At 40.2% G+C, this 19002-nt stretch overlaps 1 protein-coding gene across 4 annotated transcripts in view; it reads left to right on the top strand.

Moving 5' to 3' along the window:
* Kctd3 (potassium channel tetramerization domain containing 3) overlaps positions 1 to 19002 on the top strand; it is a 51786-nt gene that overhangs the window by 29754 nt on the left and 3030 nt on the right. For 3 of the 4 annotated variants that reach the window (XM_052737980.1, XM_052737976.1, XM_052737978.1), the window contains 4 exons: positions 4167 to 4322; positions 7010 to 7106; positions 9810 to 9994; positions 10080 to 10218. In XM_052737980.1, coding sequence (XP_052593940.1) covers positions 4167 to 4322; positions 7010 to 7106; positions 9810 to 9994; positions 10080 to 10218 — 577 coding nt within the window. The remainder of the gene's footprint in view (positions 1 to 4166; positions 4323 to 7009; positions 7107 to 9809; positions 9995 to 10079; positions 10219 to 19002) is intronic. The other variant, XM_052737977.1, reaches the window with a different exon arrangement.

Genomic DNA, 19002 nt, shown 5'->3' with positions numbered 1-19002 from the left:
ATACATAAAATTGTTTGAAGAAAATAACATTTTGTGTTTATGGTTCCCTGTAATCACAAAACTTTAAATATTTAGATAATGAAATAAATATTACATGTTAATTTCATAGCTTAATGAGGGCCACTTTTTTTTTTTTTTTAAAGATTTATTTATTTATTTATTTATTTATTTATTTATTTATTTATTTATTATACAGTGTTCTGTCTGCAGGTATACCTGCAGGCCAGAAGAGGGCATCAGATCTCATTACAGATGGTTGTGAACCACCATGTGGTTGCTGGGAATTGAACTCAGGACCTCTGGAAGAACAAGCAGTGCTCTTAACCACTGAGCCATCTCTCCAGCCCCGAGGGCCACTTTTTTAACAAAGTAAAATTCCATAGAAGAAATTCATGCAAGGAATTCCTAGATGATTTCCAGATGTGGTGACATTTCAGTTGTGAGTTGTCTGTAGCACATGCTTTGGAGGAACCCTGCCCTCTGTGTGTTCATAAGCATCATTTTCATATGCTGGCTGTGTTTATTTGAACAGCATGAAAAGATCTTCTGTTCTCAGTGAATGCTGGACCAATGAGTGAGTGAATACTTAACCTCTGTCAAGCGCCTCACTGGTCCATATGTGCTTTATGAAGCAGTGCTCACCCGATGCCGTTGGTCCTTTTCTCCCTTCTAGTTCTGCTCCCTTGCTCGTCTGAGAGTGCTTTCTTAGCCTCTGTTCTCTGTATGTTCCCTGATGATCTGACTATTTGTCGGACCATGCATTCCAGTCCTGCTCTGACTTCTCCACCTAGAGTTGAAAACTTACCTGTCCTGCTTCTGTGTCTCATGTATTATGTTCAACAGGTAGCCCAAATCAAACCTGGGCAAAGTAGAGATGTTTATCATTAATAGAGAACTGAGAAGCCACCATAATGTACAGCATCACCATCTATTTACCTCCACTCAAAATTTGGGGATTCCACTGGGTTCCCCTTTGCTTTTAACCTGAATGCACCCAACACACCAGTAAATGGTTCTTGCTGCCGCGTGTGTTGCAGAACTGATCTCTCCTGTTGCCTCAATCCAGTGACTTAAGTCATTTCTCCGCTGGTTACGGCAGGTACTGGACAGCTCATCCCAGGCCCCATAGAAATACAATCTAGATCGGAATACCACTGGCTTTCCTGTGTAGCACGAAGTCTACATTTATTTACCTTCTAAATATTGTCCTAGAGCCAACCTACATTCTTTGGATCATGACACTCTGAGCTATTGGCTTTTCTGTTTTGTAAAAGTGCCTTAGACTATTTTGTTCTGGTTCATTTTGTTTGACAAGTTTAGGTTTCCACGTACTTGTTTGGTTGTGCTGTCCTCCAGATTCACACACACTTCCTCTCTGTCCTCCAGACTCACACACACTTCCCCTCTGTCCTCCAGACTCTCACACACTTCCTCTCTGTCCTCCAGACTCTCACACACCTCCTCAATCAGGTCTCCCAGTCTATGTAAAATTAACTACCCTGTCTGCTAGAGTCTCCCGTGTGTTCTTCACAGGCTTACCATGTGATTGTTACTGTTTGCCTGTCTTCTGTCTCCTAGAAGATCAGTTCTGCAGCTGCAGTACTTGTGTTCTGCTCTCTACTCTCAGCCCTTGAGTGTGGCTCTTTACACAAAGATGCTGGAAATGTGTATGCAGTATGGGTGGTCTTGTGACACTAAGCTCTTCGCTGTGCCATGCTGGTTAAAGGGTAGTGCTTTGAGATCCTCATAACTGTTGGTGGTGGCTATGTTAGCGTCGTGTGTGATGCCAAAGAAATGCCTAAAATAATTCATATTTCAACATGGAATGTTACATATTAGTCTGAATAAGTTGTTAAGAAAAATGCCTAGTTTAAGCACAAGACTCGAGTGTTCTGTGTTCTCATCTCCTCTGCCCCCTGGTGGCTACTGACGTAAATGCAGCCGTGTGCTTTTGTGGTGTACTTCCTAGTGTCTGAAATGAGTCTTTGCAGGATGGTGTAGGCACAGAGTTCTGTCTTGGACACTTGAATTATCCCGAATCGCTTCAATTATTTGTCTTCTCAGTCCTGCTAAGTTTGGAGAAGTCGGGGCCATTTCCCACGAGACTGGTTAAACACCTTCCCGTGCCTCCTGTTCTTCACTGTGACTCTGAGAACTGAGGATTCTGTTACTACTGCAGAGTGCAGATTGGTTATTTATTGGTATTCGCTGGAGTTACTTCCTACAGTTTTCTTCAAAATACAAAATGGATAGAACTGTGATTTCTGTATAGAAGTTTTACATTCCTAGTATTTACAGAAGATGCTTTTTAAAATCATTACAAATGGCAAGTTAGTTTTTCGTTTTTCTTGTTAAACCAAGCAAAAAAGTATATTTCCTGCCTGAATGGTTTCATGTTTTGGGGTATATCTTTGTAATAAGCATGCCCATTTAGAACAAAAATGTGGAGCGAGATTAGGAAGTAACTCACTATTCCTAAGCTCGTATTCCTAGTCAGAAATTAGATAAACCCTGGGGCTATGGAGAGGGCTCATGCTTAGGAATGCTTGTTGTCTTCCAGAGGACCCAAGTTTGATCCCAGCACCCATATCAGATAGCTCATAACTGTGGTGATGTGCACAAAATATTGTGCACACTAATAAACTTATCTGGGGTCAGAGAACAGGACAGCCACAATATTAAACATAGAGGATAAGCAGTGGTAGCACACGCCTTTAATCCTAGCATTCCAGAGGCAGAAATCTCTCTGGATCTCTGTGAGTTCAAGGCCACATTGGAAACAGCCAGGCATGGTGACACACACCTTTAATCCCAAGAAGTGAGCCTTTAATCCCAGGGAGTGATGGCAGAAAGCAGAAAGGTATATAAGGCGTGAGGACCAGAAACTAGAAGCATTTGGCTGGTTAAGCTTTCAGGCTTTCGAGCAGCACAGTTCAGCTGAGATTCATTCTGGATGGGGACTCAGAGGCATCCAGTCTGAGGAAACAGGATCAGCTGAGGAATTGGCAAGTTGAGGTAGCTGTGACTCGTTCTGCTTCTCTGATCTTCCAGCATTCACCCCAATAACTGGCCTCAGGCTTGATTTTATTAATAAGTCCCTTTAAGATTCCAGCAACACATAACTGCCTGTAATTCCAACTCCAGGGGACCTGACACCCCCTCCTGGTCTCTGAGGGTAGGCACACATGACATGACAGACATTCACATTAAAAAATTTAGCCAGATGTTGTAGCACACACCTTTAATCCCAGAACTTGGGAGGCAGAGGTAGTCAGATCTTTGTAAGTTCTAGGCCAGCCTGATCTACATGGTGAGTTCCAGAATAGCCAGGGCTATATAGAAAGACCCTGTCTCATAATCACCCTCCCAACAAATGCAAATAATAATTAAAAGGTTTAATTAAAAGATTTTAAAAGCCTAATTGGAATATGTGTATTAATGCATACTTTTTTATAGAAATAATGTCCAGCTCTAGTGTAGACTCTAATGTGACTGTGAATGAGCAATAAGTAACAGGTTCCTATAAGATATTTGAAAAGTGCTTATCACCAGTTTTCAGCCACTCCTGGCTTAGGCTGGTCAGTGTCTGAGTGACATAAAGCACTTCTTTCTCAAACTTAGAAACTTTCCACATTTGTGTCTTGGTTTTATTGTTTGTTTCAAACAAGATCTTGCTGGCCTGCACTTACTATGTCTCCAGGCTGGCCTGGTGCCATGCCTTCCTCCACACCTGGCTCTGCTGTTTTTAAAGGAGCTCACAGGCTTCCTTAAATGCTGTCGTGTTTGCAGCAAGAGAATTATATTTGGTTCTCTAACTTCAAACATTATTATTATATTTATTTGCTGGTCTTGTGTGTATGCATGTACCTGTTTTTGCACATGCCACAGCCTGTGTGTAGAGGTCAGAGGGCACCTTACAGGAGTCAGTTCTCACCTTTGACCGTATGAGTTCTGGAGAGGGAACTCGGGCCGTCAGGCTTGGTGGCAAGTGTCCACCTGCCGAGTCATCTTCCCAGGCCCAGTTCTCCCACTCTGGTTAACTAGAACAAATTGAGTAGTTCTCAGATAAATGTGCAATCTGCCTTTTACAGTGTACTATGATCTGCTTACTGTAGAAGAAGCTGCGATGTTTCAGAGTGGTGTGGTGACTCTGTGTTCTTTCCTAGTGTGTGCCGACAACAACCATGTCCGTACGTGGACAGTCACGCGGTTCAGAGGGATGATCTCCACTCAGCCAGGCTCGACTCCCTTAGCGTCATTCAAGATCCTGTCCTTGGAGGAGACAGAAAGCCATGGCAGCTACTCCTCTGGAAATGACATAGGTAGGTATCTTCCAAGATTTGGAAATCTAGGACTGGGGTTATCATGTTAATTTTATATTTTAATTTTGAAAGTCATTCAAAGTATTTTTTTTTAGTGTGTGTGTGTGTAGGTGTGTGTGTGTAGGTGTAGGCTGACCTCAGAATGATGCTGACACAGGGTCTCTGCTGGCCTGGCACTCACCAAATAGTCTAGCCTGGCTGGCCAGTGCCCTCCAGGGACCTGCCTGTCTCCGCCTCTCCGGCGTGGGGATTTCATACCAGCCTGGCCCTGGCGTGTTCCTGTGGACTCTGGGACTTGAGCTCAGGTCTGTGTGCTTTACTGAGGCAGCTGTCTTCCCAGGCCCTATCGTTTCCTTATTAGTTCTGTGAATTTACAAATTACACTATTGAAACATTTGTTATTATTTAAGAAGTTAAGATAAACAATTTCCTCTTACTAGCATTTCCTCCTTTAAGGGTTATCTTCAAATGCTAACCAGCTAGATTTGTTTGTAACTAATGCTGTGATTGATTGCTGTGCATAATTGAAACTTGACATTTTTTCTTTTGTTTTTAACGATTATTGAGAATAAAATTGAAGCTGGGAAGAGTCAGCGTTGTTATGGAATTGGAGTTGTTTGATCAGCCTGTGCACATCACTGTACTCTGCTCCCAGCAAAAGTGGTGTGGTTAGCCTGATTCTCAGTCTGCGTACTGTTCATCTGTGAAATGGGGACGATGATGGTTGCTTTCCTTATGTAGCACCTAGGAAGCACAGAGCCAGCATTTACCACCTAGCGATGAAAATGCCACTGTTCCTTTTGTAAGTGGGTGTGCCCATGCATGTGAGATGAAGGCTGGGGATATAACTCGGTGTCAGCCTGCTTCCCCAGCACGTCAGCAACAACAAAGAACTTGTTATGTGGAAGTTTGTGTGTGCCACATACTTTTTATGGAAAAGCTTCTGTTAATGAGTGTAATAAAGAAAGTTATTAATCTCCTCAGTTTCTCATGGCAGGATTTTCTTTTATAGTTTGGTTCAGTCTTCCCTTCCTTGCCAAGTATAATAGAGGAGAAGTAATTGAGTCATTTTGTAAAAAAATGATGTATTTTTATTTTATGTCTTTTTTATTTTGTATTTATTTGTTGGATGACAGAAGAGGGCAGCTGATCTCCAGAACTGGGGTTACATACGGTTGTGAACCACTGTGTGGGAGCTAGGAACTGAACGCAGGTCTTCTATAAGAGCAGCAAGTGCTTTTAACCTCTAAGCCATCTCTCCAGCTGAAGCCTTTCATTTTTATATTGAAAACCTTTGAGTGCAGCCCCAAATAGGCTGAGCATCCATAGTCCAGAAGTCTGAATCCCAGTCATCTACAGCTCTTTCAGCCCTGTGTGAAAGGTGGAAAGTTCTGCACAGTGAAACTTGGGTCCCTTCATCCTGTTAGATCTTTGTTTAGACCGATGTCCTGTCCTCAAGGTGTCTCATTCTGGATGTGAAAATTACAGAAGTCAAAACACTCTAAACTGAAGAATTCGTCATCCAGGAGCCCTGGACAAAGTGCTGCTGGGCACTGTGTGCAGACGCCTGCTTGGTGGCAGCTGCTGATGGTGTTTTCTGGAACTTGATGCAAAATTATTTCTTTACTTTGTGTCCTGAGAAAATAGAAAAACACCGAAGGAGCAATGTGGTTGATGGAGGCCTCTGATTACTTAAATTCTTTAAAAAACATTACATTTTGTGTGTGTGCACTTGAGTGGGCGTTCCTGTGTTTGTGCTCGATCTTGCCAGAGCACACACGTGAAGTCGGTTCTCTCCCTCTGTGTGAGTGTGGAAATCCAACTCAGGACATCAAGCTTGGTGACAAGTGCCTTTAACTGCAGAGGCATCTCACCAGCACCGTTACATTCCATTTTTTGAAGTTAATCTTCAGAAGATGTTACATTTCTGCTTGTAGGCTTTCAAAACAGTAGTAGGGATACATGAAGTGATTTAGTGTATATCCACTCTTGCCCTGTCGGAGCTAAGGATCGAGGCCATGCTCCCAAGCCTTTGTCTGGGTTGTCAGAATCTAAACCAAAGGGACCAAAGGATCCTTCTGGTACTGTTCCTGCAGATCCTTCAAGAACAATTGCCCTCAGCTTATACGTCTTTAATGCATAAAATACAATTTTGAAGTATTGTGGGACTGAAGATATGGCTTAACAATGAAGAGTACTCCCTGCTCTTCTGGAAGATATGAGTTCAGTTCCAGCATACACATAGGGAAGCTTCTTGGCATCCAGTGCCGCCTTCTGGCCTCTCTGGACTTGTTCTCACATGTGGCAACACACACAGACACACACACATACACACACGTACAGTGGTATACTGACACAACTAGATGCCCACGCAGACACACTCAGACACACACTCATGCAGATACACTCACACATTCACATATTCTTAGACATGTTCACACACGTGCGCGCGCACGCACGCACACACACACACCTCAAAAGAAATACTTAAAAAAACCAAATGTTACATATTTCTATTGTAAAATTTAGTGCAGATGGACATATTTTGCTTGTGTGTGACACTGATTTAGGGCTTGTGCCACAGCAACAGGCATGACGGTTGTTTGGGGAGAAAGTGTTAGAATTGATGTGCTTTTGTAAAGGAAACCGTTTCTCAACCAGTCTGACCTTCCTATTTTCTGACACAGGACCTTTTGGAGAACGAGATGATCAACAAGTGTTTATTCAGAAAGTTGTTCCCATCACTAACAAGCTGTTTGTCAGGCTGTCGTCCACTGGAAAAAGGTAACACTTCACAGAAAGATGTATATTCAGAAGTTGCCTTTGTTAGAGGTGGAAGAATGCACTAACCACATTAAGACAAAAGTTCTGTGCTAGTTAACTACTAAAAAGGTGAATCACAAAATCTTCATTGACTCAGGATTTAACAGACTGAGAGCACCATAGAAAAGAAAACAAACCTTTGAATTTAAACATTTCCCATCATGCACAAACATTTTCTACATGGCTGTGTCTCTCAGTTGGGACATTACAGATTTCCTGACCATCTCTACATGGAACAAAAGTAAGGTCATGCTGGGCTGATGATCATGTGACCTGCAGACCTGCCATAGCTCCCAGTTAGCAGCTGTGTGTCAGTTCACATTTGTCCTCACTCTCCCCTGGAATGGCCTCTCTCCTGTGCCCTGCACTTATACAGCAGGGGTGCCACTCTGGTCTTGAGTGCGTTGGGACTTGCTTTTTTGCCTTTGTCTTCAGAGATGATTTTTTTTGTCTAATTTTAATGGTGATCAGTGGATTTCATGGCAGACAGACGTACTAAATTCTAATACTGCCCTTGATTAGCTATGTAAATTCAACTTAAGTGACCTCATCGGTTGCCTAGCTGATTAAGGTTCCATTGTCTGGAGAGTGTGCTGTAGCTGGAGTGTTCTTGTGTCCACCTGGCTCCTGTAGCTGCTCTGTCCCAAGTAAACACACAGAGACTGAAAATACTTATAAACTGTATGGCTGTGGCAGGCTTCTTGGCTATCTAGTTTACATCTTAAATTAGCCCATTTCTATAAATCTATATGTTGCCACATGGCTCATGACTTACCATCTTACTTATCTTTACATCTTACTTCTCATGGCGGTGGCTGGCAGTGTCTCCTGACTCAGTCTTCCACTTCCCAGAATTCTCTTCTCTGCTTATCCCGCCTATACTATACTTCCTGCCTGGCTACTGGCCAATCAGTGTTTTATTTATCAATCAGTCAATCAGAGCAACACATTCACAGCATACAGAAAGACATCCCACAGCAGTGTGCCTTATGGTAAAGTGACAAAAACAGGATCGGAAGTCCTTAGAGTCACTGGCTGCCGGGGACGCTGTAGAAGTGAGCTTTCCTGTCATTTTTGTTTCACTTTGAAAATGATTGTCCCTAGTTTTGCTGTTTGTTCTTCTGCATGTCAGACAAGTGAGCAAGTAAAATTCCTGTGAGTAGTCATTAAGCACCCAGGGTTTCTTTTCAGTGTGGCTGGTGCTGCTGCTGTCTCTAAAGTTCCCTCTGCCTCTCTTTGGCATGTCTCTGTTACATGGTGTTTTCATGAATATACTCTGAGAGTGGATAGCTTTTATTTTCATCAAGTTTGCATGTAGTCATTAGTAATTAATGACTGAATTCTAGAAAATGACTAATGTGCCTAAGCCATCCCACAGATTGTGTGTTCTTAGAAAGTGAATCCAGAGTTTGTACTGTAGTTAATTTGTACACAGTGCAGAAGTTGCCAACTGTCTGAAGCTGGACTCCAGCTCTAACAGGTCCGGTTTCATCCATGTTCCATTTTAATGTCCCCTTCTGTGTTTATTTTAGAAAGTTTTCTGAGTAAGATGGATTTTATGATCTAGAGGGAAACTACAGTAACAGAACAAGTTCAGGGCCCTGGAGACAGAAATGGAAGGAGCTGACAGTGAGTAGGTCAGAAAGCGGTCCATAGACTAAGGACTCCATCCCATGGCAGGAGACTGTGGCAAAGCCGTATTTGTTCTCATGCATGTAGTAACATCGATTATTTTATTTTAAAAATAAACCACAAATACAGATGTTTTAAAAATTTAAGTCACTTTATAAATACAAATGTTAATCATTATATGAATAATGAAAAAGATTGTTCTGAAAAACAAAAAAGAAATTGATGCTTCCACATTCATTTCAGGTTTTTAAAATACTAGTGCCTGGGTGCTGGAGCTATGGTTGCTGCTTTTGCAGAGAACCTGGGTTCAGTTTCCAGCATCCCTGGTGGGCAGCTCACAACCATCTATAACTCCAGTTGCAGGAAGTACCTTTTCTGCCCCCTGGGGCACCAGGCATACATCTAGGCACTAACACATATATAAAATAAATCTTTTTCAAAGTTGTACCAACTGAAATAAAGGAGAAATCATGTCTTTACAAGTGATCATAGTGGACCTTACATGTGGGAAATAGTGACGTTTACCCCAGATGGGATGTGGGCCCTGGGCCTCATCTCCCCCAGTGGCCGCCGCCCCCCCTCAGGCGCTTGTCCTCTCACTGGCCGTCTGCTCAGGCCTTTCTTGCTGCTGAGCCGCTTCTCCTGCTCACAGTTCTGGAACTTGTTGGAACTTGAGTGGTTCACACTGTAAAGGTTGTGCAGAAGCTTTTTCTTTTTCAGAGTCAGTGGGTTTCTTTTCATTTCCCCCCGCACCACCACGCTGTGGGTGCATTTCTCTTTGTTTTCTCACATCTTCCCTCTGCGGACGTCCACATTCAGGATGGCTTTTGTGACTAAATCATCTCTTTCTGTCAGTTGAGAACACACTAATGTATGAGAAGCTCTTTTCCTTCAGAGAAACCAGACTTGTCTTTTCTGTCAATTCTCTTGGACCATTTGAAAACTATGTTAGATACATGTTCGTTTGGAAACATTTCATGTAGACAGTGTACGCAGTTGCTTCCTTGGGTGACAACCATGCTGTCTTTGCAGGATTTGTGAGATCCAGGCTGTCGACTGCACTACCATATCCTCGTTCACCGTGAGAGAGTGTGAGGGCTCCAGCAGGATGGGCTCACGGCCACGGCGCTACTTGTTCACAGGCCACACGAACGGCAGCATCCAGATGTGGGATCTGACCACAGCTATGGACATGGTCAACAAGAGTGAGGACAAGGGTACGTACGGACGTAACCACACAGGAGGCTATTTGTCATAAGCTGACCTTTGGCCTCAGATGTGAACAAGTGCTTCTCTCCTAAGATGCAGGTGGCCCCACTGAGGAAGAGCTGCTCAAGCTGCTAGACCAGTGTGACCTGAGCACGTCCCGCTGCGCTACCCCCAACATCAGTCCTGCCACATCTGTGCTTCAGCACAGCCGCCTTCGGGAGTCCAACTCCAGGTGGGTCAGAGTGGATGGTGCATCCTCATGGACTCGGTGCTGTAAGCATACAGTTGGAAAAGCTAGGGTTTTCAGAGTGCAGTTTGAAGTCAGATTAGTTGCTCTTGAATTGTTCAAATATTAATAAATTTTTATTTGTATGCATAGCACATGCTTTTCAGAGGAAAACATTTTAAACTTTTATTGAGTTTGTTCTTTGACAGTTTCATACATGTATAATGTGCAAGGAGAAAAATATTGTGGTCTTTCATGTATTTGGCGTGATTGACCCCTAGATTTCATACATGCCAAACATGCTGTTTACAACTGAGCCTGACCCTTATTCCCTTTTGCTTTTTAACTTTCTTTGGAAATTTATTAGTTACTTTTCTGTTCCTGTGCTAAAACACCATAACCAAAATAACTTACAAAAGAAGTTTATTTGAGCTTAAGATTCCAGAGGGTTAAGTGTCTATCATGGTGGGAAGCATGGTAGCAGGCGGCAGGCTGTAGATGTATCCAACCTTCCCATCAAACAATAAACACAGAACCAATGCAAAGAAGAAAGCCAAGAGGTCAGAGCTAAGAGCCAAAACCTTACCCTTCCTCCTGCAGTGGTCCTACCTCTCCGAACCAGAGCTACCCCTGTGTTAAAGTCTTTATATAGAGTTCCTGTCCTGCCTTCTCATTGGTTGTAAACCCAACCACATGACCGCCTCCTCACAGCCTGTCTGTATAGGCCTCCAGGTTTTCCATGATTGGTATTAAGATTAAAGGCATGTGTATCCAATAATGGCTGTATCCCTGAACACACAGAGACTTACCCAGCTCTGCCTACTAAGTGCTGGAATTACAAGCGTACGCTACCACTGCCCTGCTTTCCTATGGCTTGCTAATAGCTCTGACCCCCGGGCAACTTTATTTATTAACATACAAATAACATTTTAATACAAATAAAATATCACCATATTTCCCCTTTTCTATTTTAATAAAAAGGAAAAAAAGAAAAAGCTTATAACTAATATAAGAAAAACTATATACAAAAGGATAATAACTATATACAATATATACAAGTAATAAATACCTAAACAATGTCTAGTCCATTTGTATTTGACAAATTCAGAGAAAATAATTTCATTATCTATCCTATTTTGGTAAGTCCAAAATGTATCCTAATTAATCTTCAACTATAACTAACTAACCTTCAACTATAACTAACTAATCTTCAACTCCCTCAGAGACCCAAGAAGGAAATAATATTAGCTAACAAAAATAAAAACAGGAAGTGCACATAAGCAACTTCCAAAAAATTTGTGAGTTGACAGAAACAGACAGCTGTCTGGACAGTCACCTGAGGTTTCTCCGAAGTGCTGGGGCATCATCTTCAGCCTATAGGCTTAGCATATCTGACAGACTCATTTGTGAAGTAGGATGTACACAAGGTCAACAGTTCAACCTCACATTGGGTGAGAGCAGTCCATGTACCAGAAACACCTGAATTCCACTAGTGTCATGTCATGATTCAGGATTTTAAATTCTGGAAATTGTTGATGGTTTTTTAATTCAGCTGTCCATTCTTCTTGGCTGTGTATATATGGCTTCATCTCAGCATCCCATTCTTCTCCATATCCCTCCATCAAATGCCAGTCTACTATTGAGAGGCGTGAGCTTAGTTACTCTTCAAGAATAACTGTTTCAGCTGCTGTTCCATTGCACATCAGAGGCCATTGGCCCACTGCCTGTTCAGCTGCCTTCGAAGAAAAGGGCACTGTACCTTTTTCGAATTGCGAAGGCCACTTCAGGGATGGTGCCATATTGTCCTGGCCTCTGAAGATGCCTTTTGATAAAGCCATAACCACACTTGTTTTGGCAAGAATCAGTAATCCTTTGTTTTATGTCCTGTTTGTCCATTTTGTCCTGTTGATTCGAGGATACTTTGTTGTCCAGTGGCTAACTTTTGCCACAATGAAAGTTAACTCCAATTGCAGTTTCTTCAATGCCCATATTTTCTCTGAAGTAGATTGGTACTGCCAGGAGTCGACATGTCTCATAGTCATAACAAAAAAGAAAAATTTTCTAAGTTATTAAAACATTTTAAATGCCATATTCTGTAGATCTCTGAAGGGTTTGAAGATAACCTGTCTATCTAAAATATATCTACTCAATCTTGAAAACATACCTAATATAACTACAAGTTCTATTATAATATCTAACTACTAACTTTCATTTCTTTATATCCTAATAGTTGGTAATAACATTCAAGGATCAGAAAATTGCATTACATTGTTAGATGAACGGTACAATTAGAAAAATATATATAACATTTTCTAACAATATCAATTTCAATATATATAATTTGTATACAATATAAAACAATCCAATCCAATGTAAAGTATTTACATTTTTCTTTTCTTTCTTTCTTTTTTTTTTTTTTTTAATAAGAACCTTAAATCTAATCTCCTTTGCTTAGCCTTTTTCCTAACCCTTGACAACAACTTGTAACCAAGCCCCCTAATCAATGAAAATTATCCCAGACCCAAAACCCATTAAAAGACCAAAAAAACCAACCGCCCCACACCACCTCTTTGGGAATGTGGGCGTCGTATTCTTGAAATTGCTTCCTGCTGGGTATGGGCGAAGGTATCTTTATCCTGAAAGAAAAATTTTAGGTTAATTGTCAAATTCTAGGAAAGGTAAATATATCCTTCGTTATCCAGTCTGTGTATAATGCCAAAATTCAGGGTTTATCTCAAATCCTTATTCAAGTAGTCTTTGAGACTGGATCATCTCAGCTAGCTCTTCTTAAAATTGCTCTGAGCACTTTGTAGTTCAAAGCTGATCTGTAGATGATGTTTGTCAGCTTAGTGATGTTATTATTGTCCACGTGGAATTGTTGTTGTTGTGGGGCCCCATCTTCTTCCTGGAGACTTCAGTTGATGTTAGGCCTAACCGTGATTTCCTGCAAAAAACTGATAAGAGACTCGAACACAAAGACTATATATGCGACTTTTTAGAATTAGTTAGTACTGTATATGACCATTTATATCTTAACAAAGTTTAAAATGTATATATATCTATATATATTGATCTTGTAAATTTTGATATAAAATTCATACTTTAAGAAAAGTTTAAAGAATAAGAATAGAATCAAAGAGTTGAGATTCGTAATAGAATAGTCCCTTAATTAATTTGGCTTTTCTCCTGTCCCATAGCAGAAGATGGCTCTTTTCCTCTGGCATGATACAGGGAGTTTGCATTTTCCTTTTAACAACATGCTTGAGTTTAAAGAAGGAGAGAGCCATTCTCCAACTCCAAAGTCAGCTTTAAATTTTAATTGAACTGGGACTATTAGAAGTTAAATAGTGTTAAATCTTTAAAGAAAAGCAGAAACAAACATTTAGGAAGACATAAAATTTTTTTTAGATAACATACCCATATGCCATTTCACTCTGTTTCTTAGGATAGATGATTTGTTCCTTTTCTTCAGTTGTCTCATTTGTCCAGTGTTCTTCAAATTCCTTAACCTTCATTCTCCTAAAAGACAAAAACAAAAACCTTTCCCCAAGGTTTTTTGGGGATGTTCCTTTTTGACAAGTTATCTGATTAAATGAAAAGGCATGTGTTACTGGTGTAAGTTAGTTTAAATTGGATGTTTACAATAGTTGATGAACTATCACCTCCTCTAATTAAGAGGTCTCTCTTGTTCAAATCGAACCTTTATCAATTTTGATGGTACCCACAGCTTATCTTCTCCTGTAGAAATAAAAGCAAAACCTCGTCCCCAACGTAACACATACCCTGGTTTCCATTCTGAGGTCAGCACATCCTTAAAGTATATAGGTTGATTTAATTCTGTAGTTTTTTCTATTATCCAATGTCTCTCTGCAGCAGTTGTTCCTTTCTCATTGGCATTGAGAAAATTCAAAGTTAATAGAGCATTATGTAGTCTATTTCTGGGGGTTTTTGTTACTCCTTTTTGTTTATTTAGCATATCCTTTAGAGTTCTGTTTGATCTTTCTATAACTGCTTGACCTGTAGGATTATGTGGTATACCTGTAACATGGTTTATATTATAATAAGCAAAAAACTGTTTCATTTTAACAGAGACATATGATGGAGCATTATCAGTTTTGATTTGTGCAGGTATACCCATAATGGCCATAAGTTCTAGCAAATGAGTGATTACAGAATCAGCTTTTTCAGAACTCAAAGCATTGCCCATTGAAATCCTGAATAAGTATCGATAGTGTGGTGTACATATTTCAGTTTTCCAAATTCTGCAAAGTGAAACACGTCCATCTGCCAGATTTCATTCCTCTGAGTACCCTTTGGGTTACATCCTGCTGGTAATGGTGTTTGATTGTAGAAGGAACAAGTAGGACATTTCTTTACTATTTCTTTGGCTTGTTGCCAGGTTATGGAAAAATCCTTTTTTAAACCTTTACTATTTACATGATGTTTTTTATGAAATTCTGAGGCCTCCAGCACATTTCCTATCAATAATTTATCAATCTCATCATTGCCTTGTGCTAGAGGGCCTGGCAGACCAGTATGGGATCGGATGTGAGTTATATATAAAGGATGACTCCGTTTTCTGATTGTATCTTGTAATTGAATAAATAATGAAGTTAATTCTGAAGCATCGTGGATAAATTCTGCAGTCTCAATATGTAATACTACTCTTTCAGCATACTGAGAGTCAGTTACTATATTGAGAGGTTCTGAAAAATCCATTAATACCAACAGAATAGCATACAATTCTGATTTTTGAACTGAATTATAAGGACTTTGAACCACTTTACTTAAATTTTCTGATTTGTAACCTGCCTTTCCTTGTTTGTTGGCATCTGTATAAAATGTACGAACTCCAGATATGGGTTTTTTCCTCACAATTTGAGGCAAGATCCAATCAGCTCTCTTTATAAGATCAATTCTATTGCTTTTGGGATATTTGCTGTTAATTTCTCCCAAAAAATTACTACAAGCTTTTTGCCAAGCTTCATTTTCTATCCATAATTTTTCAATGTCCTCCTTAGTTAAAGGTACGACAATTTCTGCTGGGTCTATTCCTGCTAATTGACGAAGTCTCAATTTTCCTTTCCAAATCAAGTCAGAGATTTTTTCAACATAAGTTTTTAATTTTTTATTTGGTTTATTTGGTAAAAATATCCATTCCAATATAATATCTTCCCTTTGCATTAATATTCCTGTTGGGGAATGCCTAGAAGGTAAAATAACCAAAATGCAATCCAGCTTTGGATCAATACGATCTACGTGCCCTTCATGTACTTTCTTTTCTACCAAGGCCAATTCTTTCTCAGCTTCAGGTGATAATTCTCTTGGACTATTTAAGTCCTTATCACCTTCTAAGGTTTTAAACAAATTATTCAGTTCATCATTTTTTACCCCAACAATAGTTCTTAGATGAGAAATGTCTCCAAATAATCTTTGAAAGTCATTAAGAGTCTGTAGTCGATCTCTCCTAATTTGCACTTTTTGAGGTCTAATTTTTTGAAGTTCTATTTTATATCCTAAATAATTAATAGAATCTCCTCTTTGTACCTTTTCTAAAGCAATTTGTAATCCCCAGCAAGGCAAAATTTTCTTTACTTTTTCAAACATTCTTTCTAAAGTATCTGCATTTGAATCAGCTAATAAAATGTCATCCATATAATGATAAATTATAGATTTAGGAAATTTTTTACGTACCACTTCTAATGGCTGTTTTACAAAATATTGGCACAAAGTTGGGCTATTCAACATTCCCTGTGGGAGAACCCTCCATTGAAATCTTTTAACCGGTTGAGAATTATTATAAGTAGGCACTGTGAAAGCAAATCTTTCTCTGTCTTTTTCTTGTAAGGGTATTGAAAAGAAACAGTCTTTTAAATCAATAACTATGAGAGGCCAGCCTTTTGGTAACAGAGTAGGTAAAGGAATTCCAGATTGTAAAGAGCCCATTGGCTGAATTACTTTGTTAATTGCTCTAAGGTCTGTTACCATTCTCCATTTACCAGATTTTTTTTTTATAACAAATACAGGAGAATTCCAAGGGCTGGTTGATTCTTCAATATGATGAGCATTTAACTGTTCTTCCACCAGCTCTTGTAAAGCCTGGAGTTTCTCTGTTGTTAAAGGCCATTGCTGAACCCATACAGGCTTGTCTGTTGACCATTTTAAAGGTAGAGCTGTTAATGTTTTTGGAAGATTATCAGTTGTTGTGCCCTGTTCTTGTATGACATGGATGGCTGGTGAGCACTCATTAGAATAATATCTTTTAATATTTCTCTCAGAAACATGTACTAATTTATGATTTGTTTCTGAGATTGGAGGGATATTAATCTGAGTATTCCACTGTTGTAACAAGTCTCGACCCCACAGGTTCATAGCTATGTTAGCCATATATGGTTTTAATTTTCCTTTCTGTCCTTCTGGACCTATACATTCAAGCCATCTTACACTTTGTTTCACTCTAGATAATGTCCCAATTCCTAAGAGTTGAATGTTTACCTCCTGAAGAGGCCAAGTTGGATGCCAAAATTCTGGTGCAATTATGGTAATGTCAGCACCTGTGTCTACCAGACCAGACAACAAAACACCATTTATTTTTATTGTTAGTTTTGGTCTTTGTTCATTAATAGAAGTTTGCCAAAAAATTTTCTTTATGTTTTTTCCTGTATTTCCTATTTTCTCTGTTTCATCATCTCGACTAACATGATTTATTCCAATAGACATTTGGTTATTTAGTTGCTTTGAGTAGGGGTTTCCTCTACAACTGCAGGAAAGGTTTGAACTGGATTTACTGTGGGGGCCTGCCTGAGGCCCCTCTGGGAGTTTCCCGAAGCTCGAGGCAGAGGGTTACCCTGTCTGTCCCTTGTTGATCTACATTCGTTGGTCCAGTGTTTTCCCTTACCACACCTTCTGCATACTCCAGAAGGAAGGGGCATTCTGTTGCCAGTGTTCCTTGAAGAAACATTATTTCTAGGAATGACCTGTTTACAATCCCTTTTCAAATGTCCTTGCTTTCCACATCCAAAACATCTAACATTGCTCAAACCTTTTGAAATTGCTTTTCCTACCCACATATCATCATGGTCATAAGCCTCTACATTAACTGTATCTCTAATCCAATCTTCCAAAGGTGCAGATCTTGCCTTTAACGGCCTAATTATTCTTTTGCACGCTGCATTTGCATTCTCAAAGGCTAAAGATTCAATTATTATCTGACTAGCCTCTGAATTCGGGACCATTTTTTGTACTGCTGAAGTCAATCTTTGTAAGAAATCTGTGAAAGATTCTTTGGGGCCCTGTATAACCTTTGTAAATGACTCAGTTTTTTTTCCTGGTTCTTCAACTCTGTCCCATGCATTCAAAGCTGCCGTTTTACATAGAAGTAGGGTTTGGACATCATATGAACATTGTGTTTGTACTGAAGCATATTGGCCTTCGCCAATAAGCTGATCCTGGCAGACTTGTATTCCGCTATCCCTCCATTGTCTTTCTATATGTTTAGCCTCATTACTGAACCACATTTTCCACTGGAGATTTTGTCCGGGTTCAAGAACAGCCTGTGCCAATTCCCGCCAGTCCTTTGGTATAATCCTATTACAAGTTGACCAGGTGTTTAACATTTGCTTTACATATGGGGAGTGCATGCCATAAGATGCTATTGCCTCCTTAAATCTTCGTAAGTCTAACATTTCAACTGGAACCCAAGTATTTTGTTCATTCTCTTCATCAGGTAGCTGCTGTACGGCTACTGGATAAATTAAGGGTGATTGTGTGAAAACTGGCTTTCTTTCTGTAACCTTACGATCCAATTTTGAAACAACTTCACTATTTATTTCTTCTGTCTGAATTTGAATTTCTCTATAATTCATTTTTACCGGTTTAACAAGTTTTTCTAAGACTGTTATCCTGGCACTTAAGTTGACGATCTTTTTAAATAGTAAAATGAGGATAAGAAAAGTAATAAACTGAATAATTCGATCAATATTAATCTTTTCATATAGTTGTTCCATTGTCAGAGTGCCTAAAATTTCAAACAAAGCCCAATTTTCTTCCAATGTACACATAAAGCCCATTTTTTTTTTTTTAATGTAGAAAAAAATTCTCTTTTAAATAGATATGTTAATTGACTTACCAAGTCTGGGTAGAACAGTAGAATCCCAGGGAATTTCACAGCCACCTGGTGTTCGAGGTGTGAATCCAGCTAGAGAGAGAGAGAGAGAGAGAGAGAGAGAGAGAGAGAGAGAGAGAGAGAAAGTGTAGCCGCTTGAGCCGAGTCAAGCCTTGGCTTTACAGGCAGGGGCCCTGTTCAGCGGGGCAGGTCTGAGTTGTTTGTAGCAGTTCCAGCTGCGGGTCAGTCAGGCCTGGGCCCAAGCTAGGCAGCCGGGCTGCCCAGGCTGGAAACCGGACCTGCCGCCAAGCCAAGCCAATCGGTTTTTAATGAATTCTTGTCACGTTGGGCGCCAAATGTAGATGTATCCAACCTTCCCATCAAACAATAAACACAGAACCAATGCAAAGAAGAAAGCCAAGAGGTCAGAGCTAAGAGCCAAAACCTTACCCTTCCTCCTGCAGTGGTCCTACCTCTCCGAACCAGAGCTACCCCTGTGTTAAAGTCTTTATATAGAGTTCCTGTCCTGCCTTCTCATTGGTTGTAAACCCAACCACATGACCGCCTCCTCACAGCCTGTCTGTATAGGCCTCCAGGTTTTCCATGATTGGTATTAAGATTAAAGGCATGTGTATCCAATAATGGCTGTATCCCTGAACACACAGAGACTTACCCAGCTCTGCCTA

The sequence above is a fragment of the Peromyscus californicus genome, unplaced genomic scaffold (genome assembly GCF_007827085.1).
Source record: "Peromyscus californicus insignis strain IS unplaced genomic scaffold, ASM782708v3 Scaffold_14__1_contigs__length_90479793_seg_2, whole genome shotgun sequence".
Classification (NCBI taxonomy): domain Eukaryota; kingdom Metazoa; phylum Chordata; class Mammalia; order Rodentia; family Cricetidae; genus Peromyscus; species Peromyscus californicus.
The sequence above is the reverse complement of the archived record's forward strand: the minus strand, read 5'-3'. Positions and strand labels throughout refer to the sequence as shown.